This window comes from Clavelina lepadiformis, chromosome 7 (assembly GCF_947623445.1).
Source record: "Clavelina lepadiformis chromosome 7, kaClaLepa1.1, whole genome shotgun sequence".
NCBI classification, from domain to species: Eukaryota; Metazoa; Chordata; class Ascidiacea; order Aplousobranchia; family Clavelinidae; genus Clavelina; species Clavelina lepadiformis.
In genome coordinates this window covers 15,549,390-15,574,147 of record NC_135246.1, presented here as the reverse complement: position 1 = coordinate 15,574,147, position 24,758 = coordinate 15,549,390, and the positions used below count along the sequence as shown (strand labels likewise).

General features: G+C 35.3%; 5 protein-coding genes across 7 annotated transcripts; 2 read left to right on the top strand and 3 right to left on the bottom strand.

Annotated features, from left to right (window-relative positions):
* Positions 1-1,211: 1,211 nt before the first annotated feature.
* LOC143466192 (uncharacterized) lies at positions 1,212-5,286 on the top strand. Its single transcript, XM_076964828.1, has 4 exons — positions 1,212-1,331; positions 1,448-1,548; positions 1,813-1,894; positions 5,168-5,286. The coding sequence occupies exons 1-4, from the start codon at positions 1,274-1,276 to the stop codon at positions 5,284-5,286; spliced, it is 360 nt and encodes a 119-aa protein (XP_076820943.1). The 5' UTR covers positions 1,212-1,273.
* Positions 5,287-6,160: 874 nt separating this feature from the next.
* LOC143465747 (uncharacterized) lies at positions 6,161-7,155 on the bottom strand. The gene is made up of 4 exons (XM_076964207.1): positions 7,028-7,155; positions 6,816-6,922; positions 6,656-6,734; positions 6,161-6,460 (listed from the first exon to the last, which is right to left on the bottom strand). The coding sequence occupies exons 1-4, from the start codon at positions 7,128-7,130 to the stop codon at positions 6,399-6,401; spliced, it is 351 nt and encodes a 116-aa protein (XP_076820322.1). The 5' UTR covers positions 7,131-7,155; the 3' UTR covers positions 6,161-6,398.
* Positions 7,156-10,098: 2,943 nt separating this feature from the next.
* LOC143464949 (exocyst complex component 8-like) lies at positions 10,099-17,610 on the top strand. 2 transcript variants are annotated; one of them, XM_076963018.1, is made up of 18 exons: positions 10,099-10,263; positions 10,563-10,718; positions 10,865-10,960; positions 11,056-11,156; positions 11,596-11,708; positions 11,880-11,998; positions 12,199-12,219; positions 13,377-13,450; positions 13,666-13,780; positions 13,944-14,111; positions 14,184-14,283; positions 14,456-14,552; positions 14,722-14,902; positions 15,079-15,209; positions 15,913-16,071; positions 16,143-16,289; positions 16,664-16,849; positions 17,111-17,610. In XM_076963018.1, the coding sequence occupies exons 1-18, from the start codon at positions 10,173-10,175 to the stop codon at positions 17,180-17,182; spliced, it is 2,127 nt and encodes a 708-aa protein (XP_076819133.1). In that variant the 5' UTR covers positions 10,099-10,172; the 3' UTR covers positions 17,183-17,610. The 2 variants fall into 2 exon arrangements, with proteins under 2 accessions (XP_076819133.1, XP_076819134.1); XM_076963019.1 differs by lacking the exon at positions 12,199-12,219.
* A 71-nt stretch (positions 17,611-17,681) lies between these two features.
* On the bottom strand, positions 17,682-20,218 carry LOC143464951 (putative oxidoreductase YqkF). Its single transcript, XM_076963020.1, has 7 exons — positions 20,076-20,218; positions 19,791-19,949; positions 19,495-19,587; positions 19,255-19,413; positions 18,837-19,015; positions 18,393-18,609; positions 17,682-18,150 (listed from the first exon to the last, which is right to left on the bottom strand). The coding sequence occupies exons 1-7, from the start codon at positions 20,187-20,189 to the stop codon at positions 18,055-18,057; spliced, it is 1,017 nt and encodes a 338-aa protein (XP_076819135.1). The 5' UTR covers positions 20,190-20,218; the 3' UTR covers positions 17,682-18,054.
* Positions 20,214-23,924, bottom strand: LOC143464952 (transcription factor A, mitochondrial-like). 2 transcript variants are annotated; one of them, XM_076963021.1, is made up of 7 exons: positions 23,459-23,924; positions 22,443-22,516; positions 22,015-22,127; positions 21,865-21,932; positions 21,634-21,771; positions 21,212-21,379; positions 20,214-21,035 (listed from the first exon to the last, which is right to left on the bottom strand). In XM_076963021.1, exons 2-7 carry the CDS (start codon positions 22,496-22,498, stop codon positions 20,853-20,855), a joined length of 726 nt encoding a protein of 241 aa, XP_076819136.1. In that variant the 5' UTR covers positions 22,499-22,516; positions 23,459-23,924; the 3' UTR covers positions 20,214-20,852. The 2 variants fall into 2 exon arrangements, with proteins under 2 accessions (XP_076819136.1, XP_076819137.1); XM_076963022.1 differs by lacking the exon at positions 23,459-23,924 and adding an exon at positions 23,390-23,408.
* Positions 23,925-24,758: the final 834 nt, after the last annotated feature.

The following is a 24,758-nucleotide window of genomic DNA, read 5'->3' as shown; positions in this document are numbered from 1 at the left end:
CCCATAAAGGAATTGCTAAATTGTTCTATCCCATTTCTGGGAGCTGCGTTCATTTTGTGTCTGACAATTGTTCGTTTAATATTTTTAAGAACCTTTCATCGTGTTGCCAATTAATTAAGATCTTGAAATCATCTCGTCGCCTGTCAATCAAATGTCAGCGTGCGTTGATGGCGAGATTTATTCTATAAATTTTTTTGATTGCGTCACTTTCAATCATCCTGCCAAAACGGAGGTGGAGCCAAACGCTTTTACAGGCTCGAAAATTGTGCAAAATTGCATTTAAGTTTCATTCAACCGACATATACACTCATCCGGAGGCGGTAACATGTATAAAACATTCACTTCATCGCTAGTATTATAAATTGTTTTTATTTTACATTGTTATAACTCAAAAATTCATCTCGATATAGACTTAAGTCCACAAGACATGATATGTAGTAATTCTTACTTTGAAACTAGCCCATCAGTTTCAGAATAGAAGTAAAAGTTGGAGTTGACAAAAAATGGTTTGCAATTTTTAGCCATTTTACGTTATTCTGAGCTTATGTCTCTAAATATCTCGGAAATCATGTCAACATCCATGTATGAACTCTTCTTTATTTTGAACTCCACTATCGCCAATTAATCTGGTTTTTAATATCAACGAGCAATATGTTACGTCACTTTTAAAAACGGTATATATTTGTCGGTCGTTTAATCAGTTTGCTTCAAACGGCTTCGGATCAAAGTCCGTCGTGCTGTAGCAGAAAATGGAGGATATGTAAAACAAGTGGTATTTTTGCTCTGGTATAGAGAAGAGTTTTACTTGTACTTTGTACAATGAGCGTAAAGACTTTTGCATGTGTTACATTACATTTAAGCAATGAATGTGTTTAAACACATTTATCTTACTGTAATACATGTTCGTTTATTAATCTTACAGACTTGACTTTATCGCTTAAGAGTGTTACACAAGACATTAATTATATTACATTCACTATATACAATATATTAATTATTTATTAATGTGCAATTAATACAGTGTATTAATAATGATGTGACCTAATTTGTAGTCTGAGCAATTAGCTTGCCGACTTATGCATGTGTTACACAGTAGTAGCAATGAATGGATTTAACGTAGCGTATGCATTATAGAGAAAGCTATAATAAATGTTAATTTTTTTTTTTAATTTTTCAGACTTCAGACATTAAAACAGCGCTAATAGCGTGCAAAATACTTTGCAAATTTTAGTTTTTTATATTATATTTGAAAGTTTTGTGAACGATCGAAAGAATGAAGACCTGCGTTATCTTGTTCGCATTTCTCTACTTTGTCTTGTCAGTCAACGCAGGTGAGTGAGATGGCTGCCAGTTGCAAGCGATTCATCCTTAACCACCTGCATGTATAAACGTCTCACTATATGAGACTAATCGACATCGGTAAAAATTACAACATATAACTTTGCAGTTCCCGCACCACAAGTAAACAAAGATTCTGAAACAGAACTCGCAACAACGGCAGCAAGTGTTGAAAAATCTACGACTACACCCCGGCCCAAGAAATTCATAGTAAGTCAAAAACAAATACGAAAACGTGCAGTGTATCATATACTGGCAATATTGCACTTATAACATCATCAGACACATATCACTTTAATTTTTTATACTCAATGAAAGTATGAATGTGCGTTAAACTAAGTTTTTGTTCCCTTATAAGTATAAAAAGTTGGTTATAGTTCATCGACAACAAAAAAATATGATTGAAAGTCAAAAAATCGAGATAATTTTGCTGATGCGAAATATTTCGATAAAATTTCACGGTTTACTTTGTAGCTTGACTGCACTCCATACTGTAGATACAACGTACTCACCAAGTCATGGAATAGCTGTCCTGCTAATGACAAAAGACGACAATGTAAGTTATAGTATGTTTTTTTTCACCCGAATAAACAGATGAAGCGCTTCAAGAGACCGATAGCATGTATACAGAAACCAATGCCACAACAATCTTTAAGATATGTTTGTTTCATGCCGGCGTGTTGGTTGTTCATTTCGCTTTTTCGTTTCAAACACCCTGTGAAGGCTAGAATAGGTTTATCCAAGTCGAACCGATAAGCGTCTCGTTTGTTATTTGCAAAATCGTTTTGCACTTTGCCCCACACTCAAAACTGAAAAGGTAGACAAAGCAAGGTGGTGTGTTATACCTTCTTCCAGATTCTGACAGTTTTCATGCACCTTAACCGCGTATATACATGCTGTCTCACTTGAAGCATATAAAATATTTGATCCGGCTGTTTTTTAATTTTGCTATTTATTTTTTTATTCCTATACAAACATGTTGCTCGACTGTGTAGGTATTTGAATGTTGTTGAGCGTTGAGCTAATTGTAAACACAGTACTGCAACTGTGCATTGTGTATAGTGCACTAAAGTATAAACTGCAATCTAGCATCGATAATAAAATACAGTATTTCATGGTTGAATTGAATGCTCATTTATTTTACAGTTCTTTGTCGGATCTGCCGATACGTCCTCAAATGCAGAACAATATCATCGAGAATCGGACCTTAAATTACTTCACGGTCACACACGTTACTTTGTTTAGATCATTATCCATGACTTTATTATTTTTTTACCATCTGACCGGTGAAGGAAAGCTGCCAAGTGTTTGACTATTTTGGTCACTCGACAAAATTGTCATGCATCATATTTTTTGTGATTTAATGTTTAAATTAATTTAAAATAAATTAATTTAAAATTTAATGTTTTTGTTTACTGTAAATAATTATTAAGTGTGAGGTTTAATTTATTTTTGTAAACGCTGCCTATATTTTATTTTCTTGTAGAGTTTTGTAGAAAAATATAATGCAGTTATTAAAAATATACAAAACTTTGTCGAAGAGAGCTTTGTATTATCTTCAAGATTGTATGTTTGGTTTTAACGTCAGAGTGAGCACAGGTTTTTGGAAAAAAGGAAACCGTCAAATGTCAGCCGCTGTACTGTCAAGTTTATAAAGCTGATAAAATATTGCTTTTTTCAGGGCACTTGTAATTTTGAGCAAACGTTTTTATATACGACGCACTATTAACTAAACTTGAAATTCAACTCAAGAAAATCGGTTAAATAGATTGATAAATGCCAACTAGGTCTGGTACTCAAACCGTTTTCAATTGGCCTCCATTACACGGAAACGAAAAATTTTCACGTATTTTCTCTAAGGTCTTAGCTCTTCATAGATTGCTAACGTCACCATGACGATGCAAGATACCGACGCGCATGTTGTTAGTCACACGGATTCCGTAGAAAACAAACATAAAATACAAATCGAGGATTTTGTATGTGATCGTGCTTTTTAGTCGGTTTTGGAACAATTATACGTGATAATTGATTGAATTTTTTTCTATAAGTTATTTTGCAATAACGTCAGTATCTACTGAGATCGACACAATTATAATCATTGTGTAATTTCCGAAAAGATTTTTTCGCCGTCCCTTGCCCCAATATTTACCCATAATGGGGTAAGAAATAAAATGCACAAAACAATAAAATAAAATACTAGCACGCAATATATGTGATTCTTGATTTTGATGATATTTGTTTCGATAATATAATCAGTATAGCTATAAACACGGTTAAATTTTGTCATTAAAAACGCGGCATATCATGACCGTTCTATACTTTTGGATATCTTCGCGACCAGTCAGGTGTTTCATAAAGGTTGTGTCGCCGAGAATCTTTTCCTTTGCGATCAGCAGACCCTGTATTGAAATTTAAACGCGGCCCCTACGACTAGACTTTGCTTCCTCTCAATATCATATCGATAGATTGAAATTAGACACAAACATTAGAAGCAAACAACAACAAAGACAATACATTAAAATCAAACGAGTTTACATGATAGTTTGGAAACAAATGACAATTTAGTCAAGGCTGGTAACTTGTCGTAGCACTTGCTTTTTAACCTTTTTACTGTAAATGTAAACTTAAACTTTGCACGCATTTGTATTCCGTTTTTACGCATTTGACTCACAGATCGAATCATCATGTGACAAGATTACAAACAGGGTCTTAATCAATTTCAAAGCTTTAATTATTAATTCGCTAGCAACAGCAGAAGTTTTAAAGGTCACGTGGTGATGATTAGACTAAAATTTATTAAAGAGATTAAAAATTTAATTAAATCAAGAAAAACTTTCATGCTTGATCGGTCACGGCACGTTTCCTTTATTGCATTTCATCAAAAAACTTTGTTTTCTCGTATACGTGGTCGGTTCTAGTCATTTGAGTTCTCATTACTTTGAAAAACGTCTTTCCATCTTCCAATAGACAGGATCACAAGGTTCTGCTCGATTTCGTAACAAATCGGCAAGCATAGGCCAAAAAGTAAAGCATGCAAAGGCAACTGCATGCGTGCAACTTCATATTGATTCAAATCACGCATTTTGCAATTAAGGGCATCAAACCGAGATAAACAAAAGGGCTTCCTTGTGCACTTATTGCTCTTTTGGATTTCTGACAGCTTTGTTTCAAAAAAAGGAAAACAATTTAGACTGAAGATTTTTAACTACACAACCAACAGTCGCGGCCAACAATCTTGGAATATTTTTGCATGTTTCTTCCATTATATTTATTTTCGCAAATTGGCCGCCTTAATTAAGATATTTTAAAATATTCCAGTAATTATCAAAGACTATGATCACGTGCAATTTTTGCAATGTCATTCAAATGTTTTATTTATTATTATTAAATTACTGGTATGATTCGTATTGATAAGGAATTCTGTATTCTTGGTCACATCTGCCACTGCTGACGTCACACACCGTACCAGCTGGACAAGCAAAGGCAACCGGGTCGAGGTAAGAAGCGGTACACGTATAGAAGGAGCCGCAGTTCCGGAACACTGGTGTGCCGATCTTTACGTTTCCGTGGCTAAATTCTGCAAAAAAACATCAACGTCGCATCATATAAACGTTTAAAAATAACAATTAACAACGCTGCCGGTGCTGGTATTTTCTTTGGTTGCTGTTGTCGCTGAAGCTGCAGATGATGAGAAACTGGTGCTAACAAGAATGTTAGCAACGGTTGTTAACAGGCTCCCTTTTGTGGAAGTTTCCGACCCGACTAGGTTTAAAGAATCGTCCACGATTTGAACATCTAAATAACCGTAGAATTCCTCTTGTTATCCCAGACCCAGACCCAGACCCAGACCCAGACCCAGACCCAGACCCGTATTTTCCGTACCTCAAAAATTTAGATTGTTCCAAGGACACAAACGAAATTCAAAGTAGCTGTTGTGTGGAGTCGTGATCTCAACTTTTACATCGATTTTTTTACCAGGCTGATATTTTCGATATAAGGTATAGAATGGAGAGACTCACAAGGCAAAGCAAGCTGTTGAAAAGGGCTTTTACGGCTGAAAATTTCAGGACATTAATAACGCTAAATGTAAAGCTTAATTATAACTAACGGAGAAATAACCATGAAAATAAATGACGACGAAATCCAAACATTCTCTACCGTATTGCCAAGGCGTGTCTGTGTGTTGCGATGAAATTAGATGACTCATCAGTTGGGCCAAAAATAACCAACTACAGTACTACACCCTTTTACAATTCTAACAAATGCCGCGTGCGAAATTACCATATCAAACCGGAAATGGACCAGACGTCACAATACAGACTAATTGTCCCATTTCCGGTGAAAATTTAAAAAAGTAATGGAACAAAGGCTATCACGACATTTGAAATTGGGGCCTGTCACTTATAAAAGTAAGCATGATCTTTCACGGAAAAACGGATCTTTCAGGGAAAAAAGTTATTTTTGGGGCTCTAAATCAGTTTACATTTTAACAAAATAGCGTAACATATTTATGCAGACTACAGCAAAAATTCTGCACCGATATGGTTTTGTCCCAGTTGGTTAAATCTGCTCTCAACCTTAAACAAAACTGTGTCAATGTATATGTTTACGCCACGACTTTCTTCAACGCTTTGATCAACTTTATATGCTAATACAGCGCCGCCCACAAACATCGCGTAAATAGCCTGTTTTATATTTTATATCATTAATGTGTGCAGTAATTTACGACCACGATTCTTTTCGAACGCACTTACGTTTGATTATTTGTTTCGTATTCATTTACTCACTTCAAAATTTTTCTTCATTTATTTTCAGTGGGCGACAAAAAATAACGTAATAAATAAGTGGTTAATTTATAATACTGTAATGAATATAATGTCAGGAAAATGCTTAGTTCTCGAAAAGCAACAGTTAAAAGAGAATAATGCAAACAATAGCACGTATACATTCAATCCATTTGATGAGACGTCATTTTGAGTGAACGATGTTTCGACGTCGACAGCTTTTATTATACCGACCGGAAATCGACATCGAGTTAACCGAGACCACAAAAGATGTGCTCAGTGCATGTAGGACCGCCTGATTCCGCATTTATAAGTGTAACGGCAAAATTGGCAAATAACTGCAACACAAAAAAAAGTTTTATCATGTCTACTTTATGAAAATGCATTAGCGATAATAGCGATATAATAAGTAAATTAGCGATAATCGTGTACTAGGTTATACATAAGTAACAGCATTACACACTTTACGTGGCGCCTTTCCCTTTTGGTTGTACCTTTACTTTTTACTTCAATTTTATTAAAGTTTAACTTACACGGAAAACGCTGATAAATGCAAGGTGTCAGATAATCCCTAGTGACGCTGCTCATCAAACAATGGCTTGAACAGTCGACCTGGCCATGTAAAATATGATAAGAATGCTTCCCGGCGTTATAGAGGTATTATAATGCAAGTACAGAAAACGATTGAATTACCATAAAGCGGCCGATGGCAACGGGTATAGCAGGATATTTGAATTTGATATCGTCATCCGTTTCTTGGTTGGTTTGCTTTTGTATAGCAACTTGTTGATTCGTGTAACCTGAAACAAATTTAGCATTCAAATTCAAACACAGCTTAAATTCGCCCCAAAAAAGCATAGAAATAAAACGTTCAGAGTTATACACTAAATCATTGAACCACTTACTTGCAGCAGAAGAAGCAAAGCTGGCGATAATGCAGCTGAACAAAAGCACAAATTTCATCTTGCAATGAGTATAAAATAAGAGAGGAAACAAACTTGCTGACATGCAACTTCAACCGGCAAAGCTATACCTTCCGCATTTGATAAAAGAACTATTTACTAAAAGATTGTCTTTTATGAGTCAGAAACATTTACACATAGTTTTAGGTGTCTGATGACAGTATGATAGTTTGATATGTTGCAATTGTCTGTAAGTGGAAACGAATGGCAAGAGACAATGTCTTCGATTGTTATCTCAATATATGCTTGAATAGCAGTAGCTTATACAAATTGCTATAAAGTAATAGAAATGTCGCTTCCACTTGCTGTACGTCATACGGCCTAATTTTCGTGACCTTGCAGTGATGAAAACACAAATCAATCTCATAACCCAATGACTTATGGCGTAAGCATCTCAATTTGGTTGAAAACAGATACAGACGGTCTCATTACGATAGTGATCGAAATGATATCGATCTTTTTTGGATTTTCCCAATTTTTTTGTGATTGACGTTATTAATATAGATAAAATAATTTACAACACTTTATAGAGATAAATATAGATCTGTTCTAACTCCAGTGAATTATGATGTTACAATAAAGCGTCATTAAGCACAGAATAAAATTATGTAAAATTTTTAAAATAGTTTTTGAGTTTAAACTTTTTGTTTGATCTATAACAACTATAACAAAGTATGGAGAATAAATTTCATTTTAAACTAGTTTAAAGGAACATCGGGACAACCTCACAGTGGCCAGTAAAAAACAGACAATTGGCACTCAGCAGTCCTGTGGTGGGCGTGCTTTTTAAATCAGTTCATTTATTTTAACAAACTGATTATTATGCCCTGCAGCTTGTATACCAGTTGCCGCATGGTAATCCGCCACTGCTGGCCAGTAACTGTTTGAATAACGTATAGGGAAAATGGGGAGAAATCCTAACATCTTGGCACTCGATGTTACATGTATGTTGTGAAGGTATATATCGTAAATATTGGGACCACATCACAAGGTTTAGTCGATTGTGAATGTGAGGACGTTTTAAGGCGGTCGTCTTCACATCGTATCATTTAGCCGTAGGTCTGTATTTCAAAAACGGGGCTATTCCACCATTAGCGTATTTAAAGGTGGGTACCATGCCCTACTCCTCATGAACCCAATTTTTTGGGCCATCAAGAGATTTTCACGTCTTCGTTCTTTTTCGTTCATCACATTTCCTTTTTTGTAGTTGTACGTATATTGTACGTGTGAATATGAGAATACATTTCACATAAAGCCACTTTAAAACTGTTTTTGATGCGTTTAAAAGCGGATTTTCTAAAAGTTTTCTTGCATTTGCTGAGGTCTTTATTATCGCCGTAGACTGTAGAACGTTTAGTTCTTGCGTTATGCCAGTGTATCTGTACCAAAGCCTGTAAGTGCAAGTTTGCTGAGCTTTGTAAAAATTTTGCATCCATTTTTGCCTTTTTTTAAGCGTTCTAACGACATTGAAACGTAAAATTGTCGTTGCATTGTCCATCAATAGGCCGTGCACTAATTGCGCATGCAGCTGATGTGATGGCGTAGTCTGTCTCAGTGTCACTGCCAGGTAACATACTGTGACTTGGGATCATAACAAAACGTTTGCACATTCTTCCACAAGTTAAGAAAATACGCAAGTCAGCATGTAACTTCAGGGATAAATACCAGTAGGCTGCATAGGTCATCAAATAATTTTGCAAGTGGTTTCGAAAACCGCAGAAACGCTATTTCTATGCATGCCGTGTATCTTACTTCGCATCTTTTCGTAACACCAACAGCAGCAATACTCATTTCACTACAACAATTCATGAATCATGAGTAAACTGCATCTAGATGAATTAGCTGAGTTGAGGGTTAATGAGGCTGTACATTTTTAAAGTTAACCATTACGGCCACATTTAGTTAGTTATGTTTTGTTTTTACAACATTTTATACACAACAAGCTTTACGTGTTGGAAAAAATGTGGTTTGTTATACCTACTCATTTTCGGTAGCATTTCTACGTATATGTTCCTGCGTAATAATTTAAATCAATTTAAAGTCTTAAGCGACACCTGCGAGCTCGGCAGATGGTGCCAACAAATAGATTTTCAGTTTTTGCCGTATTCCATGTATTTGAGTACAATTAATTTCGCGTTTTGCCAAATTTTTTACGTTTGTTCTGTTAAGCACCTAATTACCACGCTTTTTGAGCTCTTGTGTTAAATGAATCTATTCATTACATTTGTTTCTTTTCGTTTCTTGATTTAGTTCCTTTTATTGTTCGATATGATAGCTATGACTTGGTTGTTGGATAATTTAATATGCAAAGTTGCAAACCCATTGATTTCATGTAAAACAAGCAAAATTTTTATTGTTTCATTTAACACTATTTTTTCATCCAACAACTTATGGTAATGGTAAACAACTCAACATGATTTAAAGTTGCAGCAGCTTACAGGCCACCAATAGTTTTTATTGATTTGGTAGCGTCAAATCGACGCCATTAATTTGGGACTCCCCCTCCTTTTATTTGGATATCTTTCTCAGCAAGTAAGCCGCACAGCAAGTGAAGTAGGCCTAGATGCTACATTTCTCATTTCTTTGAGATTTTTCTGTGAAAACATTCCGTGTGTGAAACAAAGTTTTTGTTTTTTGATATTTGTTTAGGCTAGCCTGTAGCGTAGGCTGATAGGCCTAGTAAAAACCCTAATGCTAATGTTTGATTCTGGTAAGTATTGCCAAATCATATTTAGGGATGAAAGAAATCAAATGCAACGTACATCCACGAAAATTTTGGCTGGGCCAGAAATGCATAGGCTAACAGAACAATATATAAATTTCGCTTATTGCTTTTGCTAATACCGCTTTACCGGATTTTGTATATACCGTATTACATTTGTATGACTCTAAATTATTTCATGAGAGTTATAACGGACCTAAGCAAATTTTGAACTTTTGTAACTGGACCTTTGCTAAAAATAGTTGAGTAGCCCTGATGTAGAAGTAGGCTAGTGAGTACCATAGTACCGTATTTGCTGCTTTATCATCCAGTGTGGAAATTGTCTAGGATAGTAAACAGTTTAAAAGTGTCTTTTGTGAGATTGCAATGGCGATGACGGATAGAAGCAAAGCTCTGCCGAAAATGTCAACGTCATTGGCAAAAACGTTAGGACATCGCAATTTTGACCCAGAGAAATGTAATTGACTGTTGTGTTACTAATATAGTATTTAACTATTATAAATAAATAAACAATACTTAAATATATAATATTTTCACACATTTTTGATAAATATGTTTCGAGACATCTTTATTCTAGTATCTAATACCAAGGTCTTGATATCTGAGTTTTTCTATTATGCACAGATACATAATCGTCTGATTATGTCACCTATAAGTTTCATTTATCTTTGGGAAGATGCTATAATGCTATGCTAATGCTATGCTTTAATGCCTGGTTCAGATAAAATCTTAGAAATTATGTCACTCTTGTTACAGTTGCAAACAGCATTAGTGCACAGTCTGATGGAGACAAAGATTTGCAAGAAAATCGTCAGCGAATACAGGCACTTGGTGATGAGACTGCGCAAATTCTAAAGAAGCAAGTTTATCACAATTACCAGCAATTTATTGACACTGCAAAAGAGATATCATGTACGTAAAATATAGTACTACTTGTTACTACATACCCAGTACTAAATTTCTACTAATTCCTAAAGTGCTTTTTCAAACTTCTCCGCTTTAGAGCAATAGAGTGTGCCATTATTCTGGAATAATTTTCTTTTTTAATCTGATTGCAGTTTTGGAAGGTGAAATGTTTCAGCTAAACCACATTTTAACTGAGCAAAAACATCTCATGGAACAAATGACATCGATGTTTGCATCCAAGGGAAGTGGTAAGAAAATCAGTGATTTTTGTGCCATGAAGTTTATGATCAACAGGCAAGGAATCATGTCCTGATAATTTTGAAGATATTATCATGACTTGCAGATGATCTTGCGAAGGACGATGGGGCAAAGCAGCAAGCTGACAAGGAGCAGGAACAGAGGAAAGTGATGTCAGCTTTGCACAGCAAGTTGGACGGATGTGCTGTAAGTCTGCAGTTTTCTGTAGTCCGTAGTTTCTAGCTATTTAATGAAATTGATTTGAATTGTTCCTGAGATTATGCAAATTTGATGAGACTGTGAAAAACCACATATGAAGTATTAGCAAAAATCATGTGATTATGATTATAAATAGCCTACATGGTTCTACTTATTGCCATGCTGGGATCAAGGAAGAGACCTATCACCTGTTGGCTTTCAACTTTCAATTCAAGTTCTTTGCATAAAAACTTCGACCCAATACACAAGCCCTAGATGAAAGTTTGAATTCACTCTGAAGCCCAATTCATTGCTTTCTTTTGTCCAAAATGTTCTGCAATTTATTGCAGTGCATCGACATATAAACTTACTTACTCGTAAAATATATACTCACTTTTAATCCTTATGCCGTAAATATATCAAGCGTTGTGATTCTGTATAATTGTAGAACATCTTGGAAGTCCCAGAAAGATTCTTGGTGCATGATGGTGACGTCGTGGAGCTGGATACGGATTCTTTCAGTCCCATGGGAAAAATCCATTTATTTCTCTTCAATGATTGGTACTGCGTTACTGATAACATGCTTACCTAACTTATTGATTGCTGAATTAAATATATATTAACTTTATTGTAGTTGAAACACTAACTGTGTCACCATAATTTGGGAAAGTGATTTTTAGACAATAGTTATGCTTATTGATAAATGCATATACAATCTGTATTGATCCACAGTGTTATGGTGACTACTTGGGTACCTGCTAGACGTGGCAGTACTGTTGCAGGAAAATACAAATTTCAAGTTTTGTGGGAATTTGACACTGTAGCGGTTGTTAATGCAAGGGATGTAGGCCGTGAGTACTTTTAAAGATGGTTCATTTCACTGCTTGTATTTCTGATTTGCCGGTTTCTTTTATTGCTTTTATTTTGTGAGATTCATTTTATAAATTTGTTGCATCGATCAGCTAGAGAAACGGGATGCTTAAGTTTTGATGTTATTGTTTTAGTATTTTTGTCTTATTATTATCAAATACTTAATGAGAAGAATTTTTAGAAAAGAAAGTGCCTGCTAAAAGTAAGTTTTGAAAAAATTTGATGCAACATGCAAGTGCATGTGTCTATTTCCCATGCTCGCATTACATACAAAGCAATGGTGTTTGAGTAATTTCTGGTGGGACAATTAACAAATGCTCTGCTGTATTGTTTTTGGCAACCACTGGGTTGTTATATCAAGATTATAGGTTTTAGGATACTGTATTTCTTTGATGTTTATGGATAAATCATGTAAAACACAAAAAAATATTTTCAATTTGTTGTCGTCAAGGAAATCCAGTATCGATATACCCGCAGGAATTTAGCGTAAAAGTTTGCATGCTACATTTTAGAACTTCAGCACGAAGTAGAAATTACAAACTTTTGGTGATGGAAATTTGTTTGTTTTTAATTGGTTCATCAACAAAGTTTAAATTATTAGACATGATAAATATACTCATTGTTATTAGACAGACCCAAATTTACTCATGTTATGGTTGTTATGTGTTATCAGCCACAATGTAATCAGGAAAACACTGTAATTTACACAAACGACTGGATGAATTATCACAATCTGATATCTAATGTTAGATGTATGCAATAGCATGTTGTCTAGTTTATACTTACTAACGCAGCTATAACAGTTTAATGAACACAAAGTATGTTTTTTTAAAAGTAATTATCAATCATCGATAATTTTTTTCCTGTAATTTAGTAATTATACATTGCTTGCCCAAAGAACAGTGCTCTCCACAATCTGTATACTTTTAACTTATATACTGATATGTTGTTTTTCACCAACAAATGTATATATTTTTCCTTCTATAACTATGGAGTTATTAAACATGTAAGAATATTTTGTACATGTTACAGAAATAATAACAACCTTACTAACTAACCAACTAATGTACCATTGTTAAAATTTTAGATTACTTGTACTCTTACTGGCTATATAAATTGGTGATACCACAGGTGTTGGAGTAATGACTTATGCTGCAAATATGTTGTACGATTTGATCTTGAAAATATTTGACTCTACAATTACTTGCTTACAATTGTGACATTGTAGCTTCAAAAACGACAAAAATTTTCTTTTTTCTGCGTATATGCTCTTACTTCTTTACCAGGATATTTGTATTTCACATTGTATCTGTGTCAAAATTAAAATGCAACTTCAGTTTACTCCGGTATAATTTTTAGCTGTGAAGAATGCATTCAAGGTGCTGATGTTCCCGGATGCCAGGATGTTCCAATGCGAAAACGCAAAGGAGAAGGTGTATGAATTGAATTGTTTATGAGTAAATATAGTCCGTTTATGGTTATGAAATGTACTTGCTGTTTGGGTTATCCGTTCTGCAAAATCTTGGAAAATTCCTTTGTGGATTGCAGACAGTAAGCTAGGTTACTTTGTGCTTTTAAAAACTTGGTTTCATGTACTAAGTATACTTTAAACATAAAATCCGAAAATTTACGTTAGTCTTATGTTCAGAGAGAATGGCTTGAGATAATGGATGCAACAAAGCGTGATTTTCTCAACCAAAAAGACAAAAAAGCAGATCCTCCAACCCTTCCGGTTCCCATATCCCCATTGAATGCATATAATCGTAAGCAACATCATATTCCAGGTTGTCTGCTTTATTTATTCACTTGTTAAACTCAACAGTGTAGCCATTACCCCAACCTAGTAAAACACATCAGAAGATGTAGGATTCTGTTCATTTCTTTAAATCTTTTCAAGATGATCATCTGAAATATTTTTTGAAATAGCGTTTGCAGAATTGGAAGTTCCCTCATCCCCAGATCATGCTGTCGCTGATAACTCTTCAACTCAAGATGAAAGACTGCATGTCGACTGGCTCCAAGAAATGCCTGAAGATTTAGACGTGTACATTGCTCAGAGAAACTTTGAGCAAGCCGTTGACTTGATTGGAAAAAGTAGATGTTTTTGCAAATTTAATTTCGCGAAAACAAAAGCAGCTAGCCAGTTAAATATTTTTTCTTTTCTAGCCAAGACGTTTCTAGCAGATATTCCAGATTCACCAGCGAAGTCAGAAGTCGAAACCAAACTTATTAACCGATGTGACCAGTTGGTAGAAGTGTTATCAAGGTATCATTTAACTTTTAGTTGCGCTTATGCAGCAAATTCTGTTTGCTGTGAATGTATAAAGCTTTAATATGAGTTTTTTGTCTTTTAAACTTGTCTGCTCTTTTAAGTTCTACTTCTTTCGTGTTTCTATTTTATCATTTGGAGATATGAGGTCATCTTATTTGTCCTCCAGAGAGCTTCGAACTTCACCTGATCGTAGTTTGAGAGGTGGACCTCGTGTGGTGAGAAGGCCTGTCTTGTTACTGATTAAACTTCAAGAAATTTCAAAGGTAATGCAAGCATGTAGACTTTATCTAATAATTAGAACGGATAATTTTGCTGAATGTGTATTGAATTGACTTTATGTACCTTTTTGCAGACAAAAAGTCATTGTCAAATGCCAGTTACACGTTTGATGTAATATAAGAATAAATAATGCCACGTTTCTGTTACTTTCAGGCCTGTGATTTGTTTTTAACAAATCGAAGTAGTGCAATGGCGTATGCAGTACGTCAGCTCCGGACAGAGGGTTCGTTGTCGTTATACATCAGCAAACTCTGTAAGGTCTTCTTCAGTAATTTAGAGGAAACAGCAAGAGAATTCAGACAGGCTTTTGACAAACTTCAGGGCTGTTATTCATGTAAGTTCGTTTTTTGCTGAACAAGATATCTGTATTGAGGTTGCATTAATTTCAGAAAACTTCATACCTTGGAAGTTAACAACTAAGGGTCGGTCTGCCATTATGAAAGACTTGACACCCTTAAAATACATCTAATTCTTTGCCCACGTTCTTCAACATTTATTTCTACTTCACAGCATTTGTCGTCTGGTCCTGTCAGGAAATTTCTGGGTTTGTTGACATTTTTTCGCAGCAAGTGTTTGGAAGAAATGCCGAGATTACTGAAGTTGCTGAATGTGTGCAAAATGCCCAGGCCCATTGTTCAAAGGTATTCTGGAAATACGATTAGCAATCAGATATTATGTTAAAGTTCTAAGATTTTACTGTATTTATATTTAGCCAACAACTTAATATATCTAGCTCTTTATCTTCACTCAGCTGTTTGCATTATGCAAATTAGTAGCCCCAAAATGGCGCCAAAAGGCATATTTTATTCTTGGGTATGGTTATCTGTTATATCAGTGTTGATTTTGTGCAGCCCGTAAATACTTTCGAAGTTTTAGTACGCCGTATTTTGCAGTGCAAAATTCGCAGTTTGTACAGTAAAATCCATCTGCGCTTTATTTAAATGGGTTGCATTAGCCAAAGTCTGAGATAAATACAACATCATTGAAGTGAAAGTCAATTTGTGATTGTTATGGGTAATGCCGTAATGCTTTTTTACGGCTAACGTCACAGCATTGTGTGGCGATATATACATGCGATAAGTTTAGCATTTTGTTGCAAGCACAGTCATAAACAAGTATAGAAGGTATCAAGGAATGCGTTATTAGTGATGCAGCCAAACATTAAGTCGGATAGAACAGTGGATAAACTCAGTCCTTTGCAAACATTGGAGTTTCTCCTATTCGTTGCCCGCAATATTCTCCTCAAACCTTACTGTGGCCTTTCATGCTCACAGCCTCGGACCACCCTGGGTTATACATCCCGGTTTTTTACTAAAGATAAAAGTTTGATATTCTATATTGCAGCTCCACGGCCTTGGACTTGACTTGAACTTTCAGCTCAACAATCTCTTGATGCCATCCATTCTGTCAGTATTGACCGGTCATAAGCAGAAGATTATTGATGCGACCAAGTTACGAAACTCGGAGGAGGTTTGGAAACCTTCAAACATGGTCACTCCTCAGGTCGTTAAGGTTTTATTTCTTGAAGTAAGTCAATTAAAATTAATACAAATTTACCAGAACTTTACCTGCAGGCGACGGAGAAGTTAATTGACGACATGTTCCGTCTCGGGGTGAAAGATTTCGAAAATTACTGCTACGACGGTTGCTATGTTCGTTTGACCGGTTCTACCATCGCTTTTACGCGAGCAATTGTCAGTCACGTTGACAGCGCTGTAAAGGTGAGGAAAACATCTTATACTAAAGTTGTAAATTTTCAACGTCGATTTACCGCAAAATGCACGAGCAGTTTTTCATTTTTCGCCCTTCCAAGTCCGTTGTCTGCAAGCTTACGACCAAAACTCTATTTTTTATGTATAAGCCAAAAGATTTCCCTAATCTTTCCTAAAATAAAACACAAGGCTTAACCATATAGCAACTGTACAAGAGCTACAGCAACTTGTTAATTAGTCTTTAGTTTGCGCAAATAGTTTAACTGGCAGCATTTGTGAGTGTCGCTTCTGTCAAATTGAAAATATAATTAACCCGTGTAAAGAGTAGTCAGCTCCCTCATCTTTTCACATAAATGTTTTATAATACTAGTTTTTGTGTTCAGATGCTGTTACGAGAAATCGAAATACACATCCTCGCCGGAATTGTGGACATCATGAGGTCATATACAGAGTTCACGGCGGGGTCAATCCGTTCCGAATCCGGCAGGCAGGAGAAAGCGAAATTGATCAGGGAGAACGCCGCTTTTGTTGCAGATTCGCTCATGCCTCTTCTCGAAGCAAAAATACAGGTTAGTTCGTATTATTTGTCAATAACTTGTCAAATACTTTGCTTGTAATGTTCTGGTCGCTAGTTAGTCGGATGTCTTGCGCAGGGCAAAGCGGCGGTATCCATGCATTGGTTTGTAGTGTTGACTGTTTTTGCCATTAATTATTCTCTTGTGTCAGCTATTAAACTAAATATAATAGTATAATATAAACGATCCCAAATAGTGTTGTTTTGTTGCAAAAAAATAGAGGTTTCAGTCGTTATTTTGTTGTTTTTTTTTTAGAAAAAAATTCATCAGTCACCGCGTCAATTCTCTCGTCTGCGTAAAGAATTCATCAAAGAAATATCGTCATAAAAACTAATTCCGAAATTCCATGAATAATTACCCTCGCTTACGTATTAATACTACTTTTGATGAAAACGTAAAATTTAAATCTTTTATTCTTCATTTGTGTTCAGAATTTTTTGGCCCTCTCCTCACAACATCGTGCTGGATAGTTATAACCTAGATATTTTCCTGTACTTAAGTACTCATTTTTCTTTACTCTTGTTATCTGTAGTTTTTAAAACAATCATTGACCTGCAGTTATCTTAACTGTATCAGCCAATAGAGTTATGTAAAGATGGTTGAACTGTATTTGAGCGTTACTGCACATGCTTTGTACCCACCCTACCCCATTATTGTAAGGATGATCGAAATGCGTATTTTGCTTTGCTGTAGTTCCATTATCGATGATTAGCTTTGAATTATCAGCGTGCAATAAATCTGCTATTCTCTTCTTACCCACAGAAAATTTATTTTCACTGAGTTAAACATTTAAGAGAATAAGGGTGTCCTAGCAGATCAAACGACCTTGATTGTATATTACATGCGTTTATTGGGAACTCATATTATAAAAACATTTTCGCCGCAATTTACTTACGAATCACACAGATCAGAGTGGAAGCTCATTAACACGACGCCTGAGGAATTTGCAAAGTTATCGAAAGTCTGATTAACCTGAAATTGGTAAAAGTGGCGGACTGTATAAGCGGCTTTTGCCCTGGCCACATCAGTTACACTTGAGCTATACAAACTTTCAAATTGTAAAGAGTCGAGTTAAGCGAATTACCGGGATTGTTAGAAATCGAGGCATAAATGCTACTCTTGCAAAGCTGTGATGCGGAACCAATTGCACCAATTAACACAAAAATGCTGATCACTGCAAGTACATTTTCTGTCGCTCTTCAGCGAATTCGAGTTTCTTTGGCCCACATGTCTGGATCACTTCCAAATTTTTCCTTTAAAGCCTGGGTTACTTCGTTGAATTGAATAAGAACTTTCTGGAAAATGTGAAATTGCAAACTAATAGAATGTACTGTAAATCAATGATACAAACTCTGATATTCTTCTCGTGGTTGATAATGAAAATGGATTTGAAAAAAACGACTAACAAATATTCATATCATTCGTAGATACTTATAACTAGGAGTGGTCCAAACCCGAATTTTTGGAAAAGTAATTAAAACTCTTTTGCTTTGGCATTGGAGTCGGTCAATAACGAAGCAGGCATCGGACACTGTACCTGTGACAATTCGACGAGTTGACAATTCTGCTGCATCTGTTCTGGTTTACTGGCTCCGGTGATCACAGAAGCAACTCGAGGCTGCGCTATAAGCCACGAGAGGGCAGCATTTGTCATACCGGGAAGGTTGTTTTCTTTACAGATTTTCCGGATCTCAGAAATTGCCTGAAATGTTTCTGTTTCAGCCCCATCTTGACCATGTCGTGAGTGAGGGGTGCTGCATGTAAATTTCCTTGTTCATAAATTGTAGAAACAAACTTGAGTTTTGCAAAACATTTTCTATCTTTTAAAATAATAAATAAAATCTTATCTTATTTCTGGAGAAGTGTTTCTTTAAAACTGATGTCCTCAAAGACAAAAAACAACGTCAGTTGGAAATTAATTCCGTCATCCACTACATTACATCACATCAAAAGAAAGCTCAATTTCCAAAAGCAAACGCACCTGTTGCTCTTGAAGTGTTTCGTTCTCCTCCTTCCCTCAGGTACGCTCGCAACATCCGGGAATTTTCCAGTTAGCAAACCCTGCTGCAAAGGGGAATATGCCAAAATGTCCACATTGTAACGATCACACACATTGGTAACTTCATATTCTATTGCCCGCCACAGCAAATTATATGGAAGCTGAAACAAAATTAGATGAAGAAAGTGAGTCACTAACTGAAGCGTGGAAATAAATAATATCAAGCTATGGATACTGCACAGTCTCAGCTGGGTAAAGAGATAGTAATTTACAGAAAAACCTGAAGTAAACGTTTTTCTTTAACCAAGCATATAAAATTATAAAACATAGAAAAGTCACGTAAAAACAAAAATAAATATCAACTGACAATATTCATTCAATTGATTTATTAGCCGGTAACCTGGTTTGTAACAGAAATTCCACCAGCTTCATGCATTTCTTTAAGGGAAAGTGGGCCAAAATTTGACACAGCATAATATCGTATTTTACCAAGAGATTGCTGTCGCTTCAGTTCTTTTACTGTTTCGTTCATATCAGTAATCATAGTTGACTGGTGTACCTGCAAGACAGCATAAAGAGAAAAATTTCATTAACAGCATGAATATCTGCCAAAATGTGTAGATAATAAGTTGCAACTTACTTGATACAAATCAATGTAATCTGTCTGCAATGCTACTAAGCTTTCATTCAATGACCTTTCAATGTCTTCTGCTCGGTATGCTGCATTATTAGGCTATAAAAATAAAAATTGTAATGGATTGGATTATGTAATGAAGCACGTTATTGGAAGATGGTCACTTCATTTTAAAATTGTTAAAAGCAAGTGGCAACACTTTCTGTTGTCGATCTTGAAATAACTGTAGTATTTTCTGGGCAAAGAAAGTAATATCAAAGTTAATAACGTCACACCACGAAAACAGATAGTCGTAAACCTACCATTCGATTACCAAATTTTGTGGCAACAATTGCGTCTCTCCTTCTGCCTTCCAAAGCTTTACCAAGAACAGTTTCTGAAGCGTGATTATTGTAAGCTTCTGCCGTGTCAAAAAAGTTTACTCCAAGCTCAAAACACTTATCCACAATTGAATATGATGTCTACAGAAAACAAGAAGAAGCAAGTAATATTTTCGTTATTAGGTAGTACAGTACAAGATATCACAAGATCAAGTGTGCAGAAACTTATATCAAGTAATTACTTAACAACAAATGTAACGTAAATACCTTTGGGTCTTGGCCTTCCCAAGTTATGTCACTTTTTCCATCATTGAACTGCCAGCAGCCCAAACAAACTGGTGAAACTTCTAAATCACTGTTGGATAATTTAACCTTTTTCATTGCAATATTGTCCTACACCTTGTGCTTATAACAAAAATACCAACTTGGAACAAAGCAAGCATTGAACTTCAAAATATTTACAGACAAAAACTGTTAACATAAACTTGCTGCCAGTTTCAAACAGCTTTAAAATGGAAGACAATGCACTTAACCTCCAGCTATACTGCTTATATATTACCGAAGTAATCAGCAAATAACAGTTTATCACCAATATAGATGCGATAGTGTTGTTTCAAAAGGTTTTAACAATTTAGTAGCAAAATGGCACAGAGTAATACAAAAATCTTTATGAAAGGGGGAAAACTCCTTTTAAACTTGCCTTAACAGTTCTATCAAAAAGAGTAAAACCACAATACAAACCAGTACCTTTGCTAAAGAATAAATTTTTTAAACTGCAAGTGTTCTTTGCAACACGACACTTTTTAAATGAATTGATCAAATTACTTCCTGTGCCCAGAAATACAGCAGCATGCCACCATAACAATTCCCTTGTGGATTTCATTTAACTCCAAACAAACGTGGGATTTTTGATAAAAGTTATTGAAGATACATTTGCAATTACTGGTAACAAAAGCAACACATCGTTTCATCACAGCAGCAAGTTATGGCACATCAAAAGAAATGTTTCGCAACTCATTTAAGCCATCAGTCAAAATGAAAGTGTTATTTTTTCGTCCATTTGTTCATAACATCATCCCACGGTTCTTCATAGTCATCATCTGTCCATTTGTTAAAATATTTATTCGGAATCAGATATTCCATGTCTGAATCTCGCAATTTTTTCACATATCCCTTCATTTCCTGCAAATATCTGTCCTTGTCTTCATCTGCAAGTATCTGGTATTCCTACAACATACACATGTGGAAGCTCCTATGTATGATTGCTGTTTTTGCCAAAAGAAACACAGTAGAAATATAGACTAAAACATCAGGCAGTTGGTGCAGAAAACGGGTAAGAACTGAAATTATACCATTGTATTAAAAATAACAAATTTATCACAACTACTGAGGCACATATATACTTTTCTGTCTTCCTCATCCATATTTCTCCATTCCACTGCTAGCATGGCCCACTTTGATGTGATCTTCTGTTTTGGGTAAATTGTTGTGGCATCTTGTAATATCCTTGTTTTGATAAACCATGCGTAAGGGTTAAGAGGACGCTTTGGCACGCCCATTGAAACCTTTATCTACTCCAAAGTATATAGAATTGATAAATCTATTGTCTGTTATATTGAAAGAGCATAAACATAAACTACAGCACATTTCACACCATAATTAATACCAATAAAATAAATTTATGTAATTGTGAGCAATATCGAACTCTTAATAACAAGCCATTAAACAAAAAAACATGGAAAGAGGAAAAAACCAAACCAAACCAAATAGTATTTGCAACAAAATACGTATTAAAGATCTATTAGAAACTGACAAATTAGCTTACTTTTTTATCTTTTCTCTTTGCTCGAGCAACGCGCTTTTCCTTGCGCTCCAGCTTAATTTGGTCCCGTTGAAAATCAGACAGATCTTTGACGGCTTCTTTATAATTATCCATGATCTCATTTGCTTTTTCAACATATTTCTGAAAAGATTTTATTAATGGGTTGCAACAGGAAAAGACTCCAAAAAGCTAAATAGGTTCTATATTTTATTTAACTGCATTATTAAAACTTACATTTCTCTCAAACTCAGGAAGCACTTTCCATTCGTTGGCAGCTTTCTTCATAAACAGTTTTCCATTTTCTACAGTTGAGAAAATTAGGTCATGAAAACTTGAAGAAAACGTAATCGTTATTTTACATCCAGTTGAAAATTATTTTAATACCTGCAAATTCTTTATGCTTGTCTAGCAAAAAAAGACCAAAACTTGATGGTGGTCGGACAGGCTTTTGCAAAGTTTCTTGCAGCTTTGAGGTTTGGTGAAACAAACATGCCCTTCTGTACAGAAAGTTTGTACTGTTTTAAAATATAATCTAACCAGTACTGTGGTATCATGCATTAGTTTGTCAGATAACAACCAAAGCAGTCTAAGCTTCTAGTTTATGAAAGCACAATGAGCATATTTTAAGCATAACGCTTTTGTTGACCATACAAAAATTTGTGTATGTAAAAAAGCATCCATCTGAAGAAGTTAAATAAAAAAAGCTTGTATGTGCATTTGTCATGCTTTATGTCATACATTTGCTGAAGGAATATCATAGTAAAATCAATGAAAACACCAAGTTAATACAAAACAAACAACCAAACACTTACGCCAAAGTTGACCTATTCAAAGCAACGCCAGCAAATCTTTGAAGAATCAGTTCCATTCCAACGGCAATTCAGTACTGTAATAAATTTCTATTTCTTTAATTCACTGGTTAAAAATAGCTAAGAAAACAAACATTTCATTTTTTAAATCCACTAATTCTTAAAAACAGTCTCTAAGTATAAAATAATTAAAAGTAGTCATTATAAATGCACTTCCTTAGTTAGCTAATACAAACAAATTTTTTTATCAAACAGTTTTCTTTATGCAGCTCTTGAGTTAAAAACCATATAGAAGAGCAGAAGTTCTATCAAAAAATTCCACTTTTTCAACATAACCAGGTTGGCTTGTAAGGTTAGCTGTTGAAAATAGAAAATCGGGTGGCTGAACAAGGTTTTACATATAAGCATAATCCATAGTGCAATGTGCAGCACACCCACACACGAGACTCGTCAACATGCACGCCGAACTTTTACACATTCACGACGATTCATATGAAACAAACCAGAAAAAGATGGTTGCTTGAATGCAGATTTATAAAAAATAAGAGCTAACTTCATTGCACAACATCACGTTAAAATTTATGTCATTGCATGTACAATTTTTTGTCGAAAACTGCCATACCTTTCAGGTGCCACAATTTTCACTATGAAATTCAGCCGATAGGTTACAAATTTGATGGGGTTAATACAAAATAATTATCAACAGCAACAGTGAACTTGTTGAAATCTGAAGGGAGATTTCGGTTCGGTTCAGAATTAAAAATTGAATGCACAGAAGTTCTGTCCAAGGGTCTATTATACTAGTGCACAACCACAGGATGCCTTTGTATACTAGACCCTAGCTGCTCAAATTGTGATGTCATCTGGTTGTGCGCTCTATACTAGACCCCTGTCCAAGTCATTAAGTGCGGCATTGGAGCTAATGAAAAGCAGTATTTGAGTGCACCTACTCTAAACTCTGCAGTCTGGCTTGTGAGAAGTAGCTGATGTGCACATGGATGGTTAAAATAAAGCCTCACCAATATGAACACTATCCTAGGGATCAGAATCCCATTTCTGTGGCCAAGGTGAGAGCATGGCATCAGGGCCATCAGCTGCACAAAAAGCATGACAATGATGGCGATATTTTAAAATAGCACAACTCAATGGATTTAACATATCATATTTGCATTTACCAACATAAAATCAATTTAAAATTTTCCCTAACTCCTGGATAGCAAATAAGTGGGCATGCTTCTGCAAACATGACATACGAATTGACTATTTCACCATATGTAGGTCACGTAGCTTGTTGTTAAAGATAGGCAATAGGCAATTAGGTTAGAAAAATGGCAGAATGGATATACAGTATGCAAAAGTTGATTTTAGCTGTAAAAGGTTTTATTGGAGTTAGATTTAGGTAAGGTTTAGGTTAATATGTTATAATATTTAAGCTAGGTTGACAACAAACTGAGAAAGATAGCTTCGAAAGCACGATTTTTTCCGGTGAAATAGTGGCAGCCTATAAAATAATAATATAATCAACCAGCACCTAACAACGGATCCCCTTGAAGTTATGATGACAAAAAGTGTTTGCATCAAGGTGCTTTCCCTAAACCGCAAATAAATTTAACGTTTAAAATTTAAATTGTTGTCGTTGGCACAGTACTGCGTAAAAACGCTAAATACCCAGATAAAAGTTAGCTTATCGCAATTGCGCCAATATGTTTTTCTATGCGGTAGCGAAATTAATGCATTTGCCTCCATAAATTTTATGGAATTTTGACACAAAAAATTTTAATGCTAAACTGCATTTAAGAACATACTCAACTGGGGCTGCGGGCTGACAAGTACGCCGTGGGCTGAGTATTGTATTGCATTGATAAACAATACTCATCGTCAAGTGTAAGTCGTGCAAAGACTTGTCTCAGTCCGAGGATAAAGATTTTGGCATTATACCGTCATACGTTCGTTGGTTGTCTGTGAGCGTACTTTCTGTTTGACCATTCTACAAAGAGGTTAGCGCAATCTTTTTCGCTCCTAACAGTCAATGGCGAAAAATAAATAATACAATGCTAATGCGTGATGCAAGTCAAACCTCAAAAAACTGGTTCGGCTTATGCTTATTCGAAACAGAAACATGCGGATAGATCGTTTCATTTGGGGTACCCTTTTTGCATTACCAAGCTAACTACAGATCTGTTAAAAATAATTATGTCATACTTAAGGAAAACAATTTTTACGTTTATGTTTTGCAAAAGTCCAAAATAGCGGAGTAGGAAATCTTTCTCGATCTCTCACGATCTTTAGGAACGCTTTAGCGCAGCTGTGAAAGAAATA

Bases quoted from the DNA above. Each gene is read 5' to 3' on its own strand.
- LOC143464952 (XM_076963021.1), bottom strand. From the start codon at position 22,498: ATGGAACTGATTCTTCAAAGATTTGCTGGCGTTGCTTTGAATAGGTCA. The intron at 22,128-22,442 runs GTAAGTGTTTGG...CTTTCTGTACAG, and splicing joins TTGAATAGGTCAACTTTGGC to AAGGGCATGTTTGTTTCACC. The intron at 21,380-21,633 runs GTAAGCTAATTT...ACTTTGGAGTAG, and splicing joins CAAAGAGAAAAGATAAAAAA to ATAAAGGTTTCAATGGGCGT.
- LOC143464951 (XM_076963020.1), bottom strand. From the start codon at position 20,189: ATGAAAAAGGTTAAATTATCCAACAGTGATTTAGAAGTTTCACCAGTT. The intron at 19,588-19,790 runs GTAGGTTTACGA...TTATTTTTATAG, and splicing joins CAAAATTTGGTAATCGAATG to CCTAATAATGCAGCATACCG. The intron at 18,610-18,836 runs GTGCGTTTGCTT...ATTTACATGCAG, and splicing joins AAACACTTCAAGAGCAACAG to CACCCCTCACTCACGACATG.
- LOC143466192 (XM_076964828.1), top strand. From the start codon at position 1,274: ATGAAGACCTGCGTTATCTTGTTCGCATTTCTCTACTTTGTCTTGTCA. The intron at 1,332-1,447 runs GTGAGTGAGATG...ATAACTTTGCAG, and splicing joins TGTCTTGTCAGTCAACGCAG to TTCCCGCACCACAAGTAAAC. The intron at 1,549-1,812 runs GTAAGTCAAAAA...TTTACTTTGTAG, and splicing joins CCCGGCCCAAGAAATTCATA to CTTGACTGCACTCCATACTG.
- LOC143465747 (XM_076964207.1), bottom strand. From the start codon at position 7,130: ATGTCAGCAAGTTTGTTTCCTCTCTTATTTTATACTCATTGCAAGATG. The intron at 6,735-6,815 runs GTAATTCAATCG...TTACATGGCCAG, and splicing joins TTGCCATCGGCCGCTTTATG to GTCGACTGTTCAAGCCATTG. The intron at 6,461-6,655 runs GTAAGTTAAACT...TTTGTGTTGCAG, and splicing joins CATTTATCAGCGTTTTCCGT to TTATTTGCCAATTTTGCCGT.
- LOC143464949 (XM_076963018.1), top strand. From the start codon at position 10,173: ATGGCGATGACGGATAGAAGCAAAGCTCTGCCGAAAATGTCAACGTCA. The intron at 10,961-11,055 runs GTAAGAAAATCA...CATGACTTGCAG, and splicing joins GTTTGCATCCAAGGGAAGTG to ATGATCTTGCGAAGGACGAT. The intron at 12,220-13,376 runs GTAAGTTTTGAA...TATAATTTTTAG, and splicing joins AAAGAAAGTGCCTGCTAAAA to CTGTGAAGAATGCATTCAAG.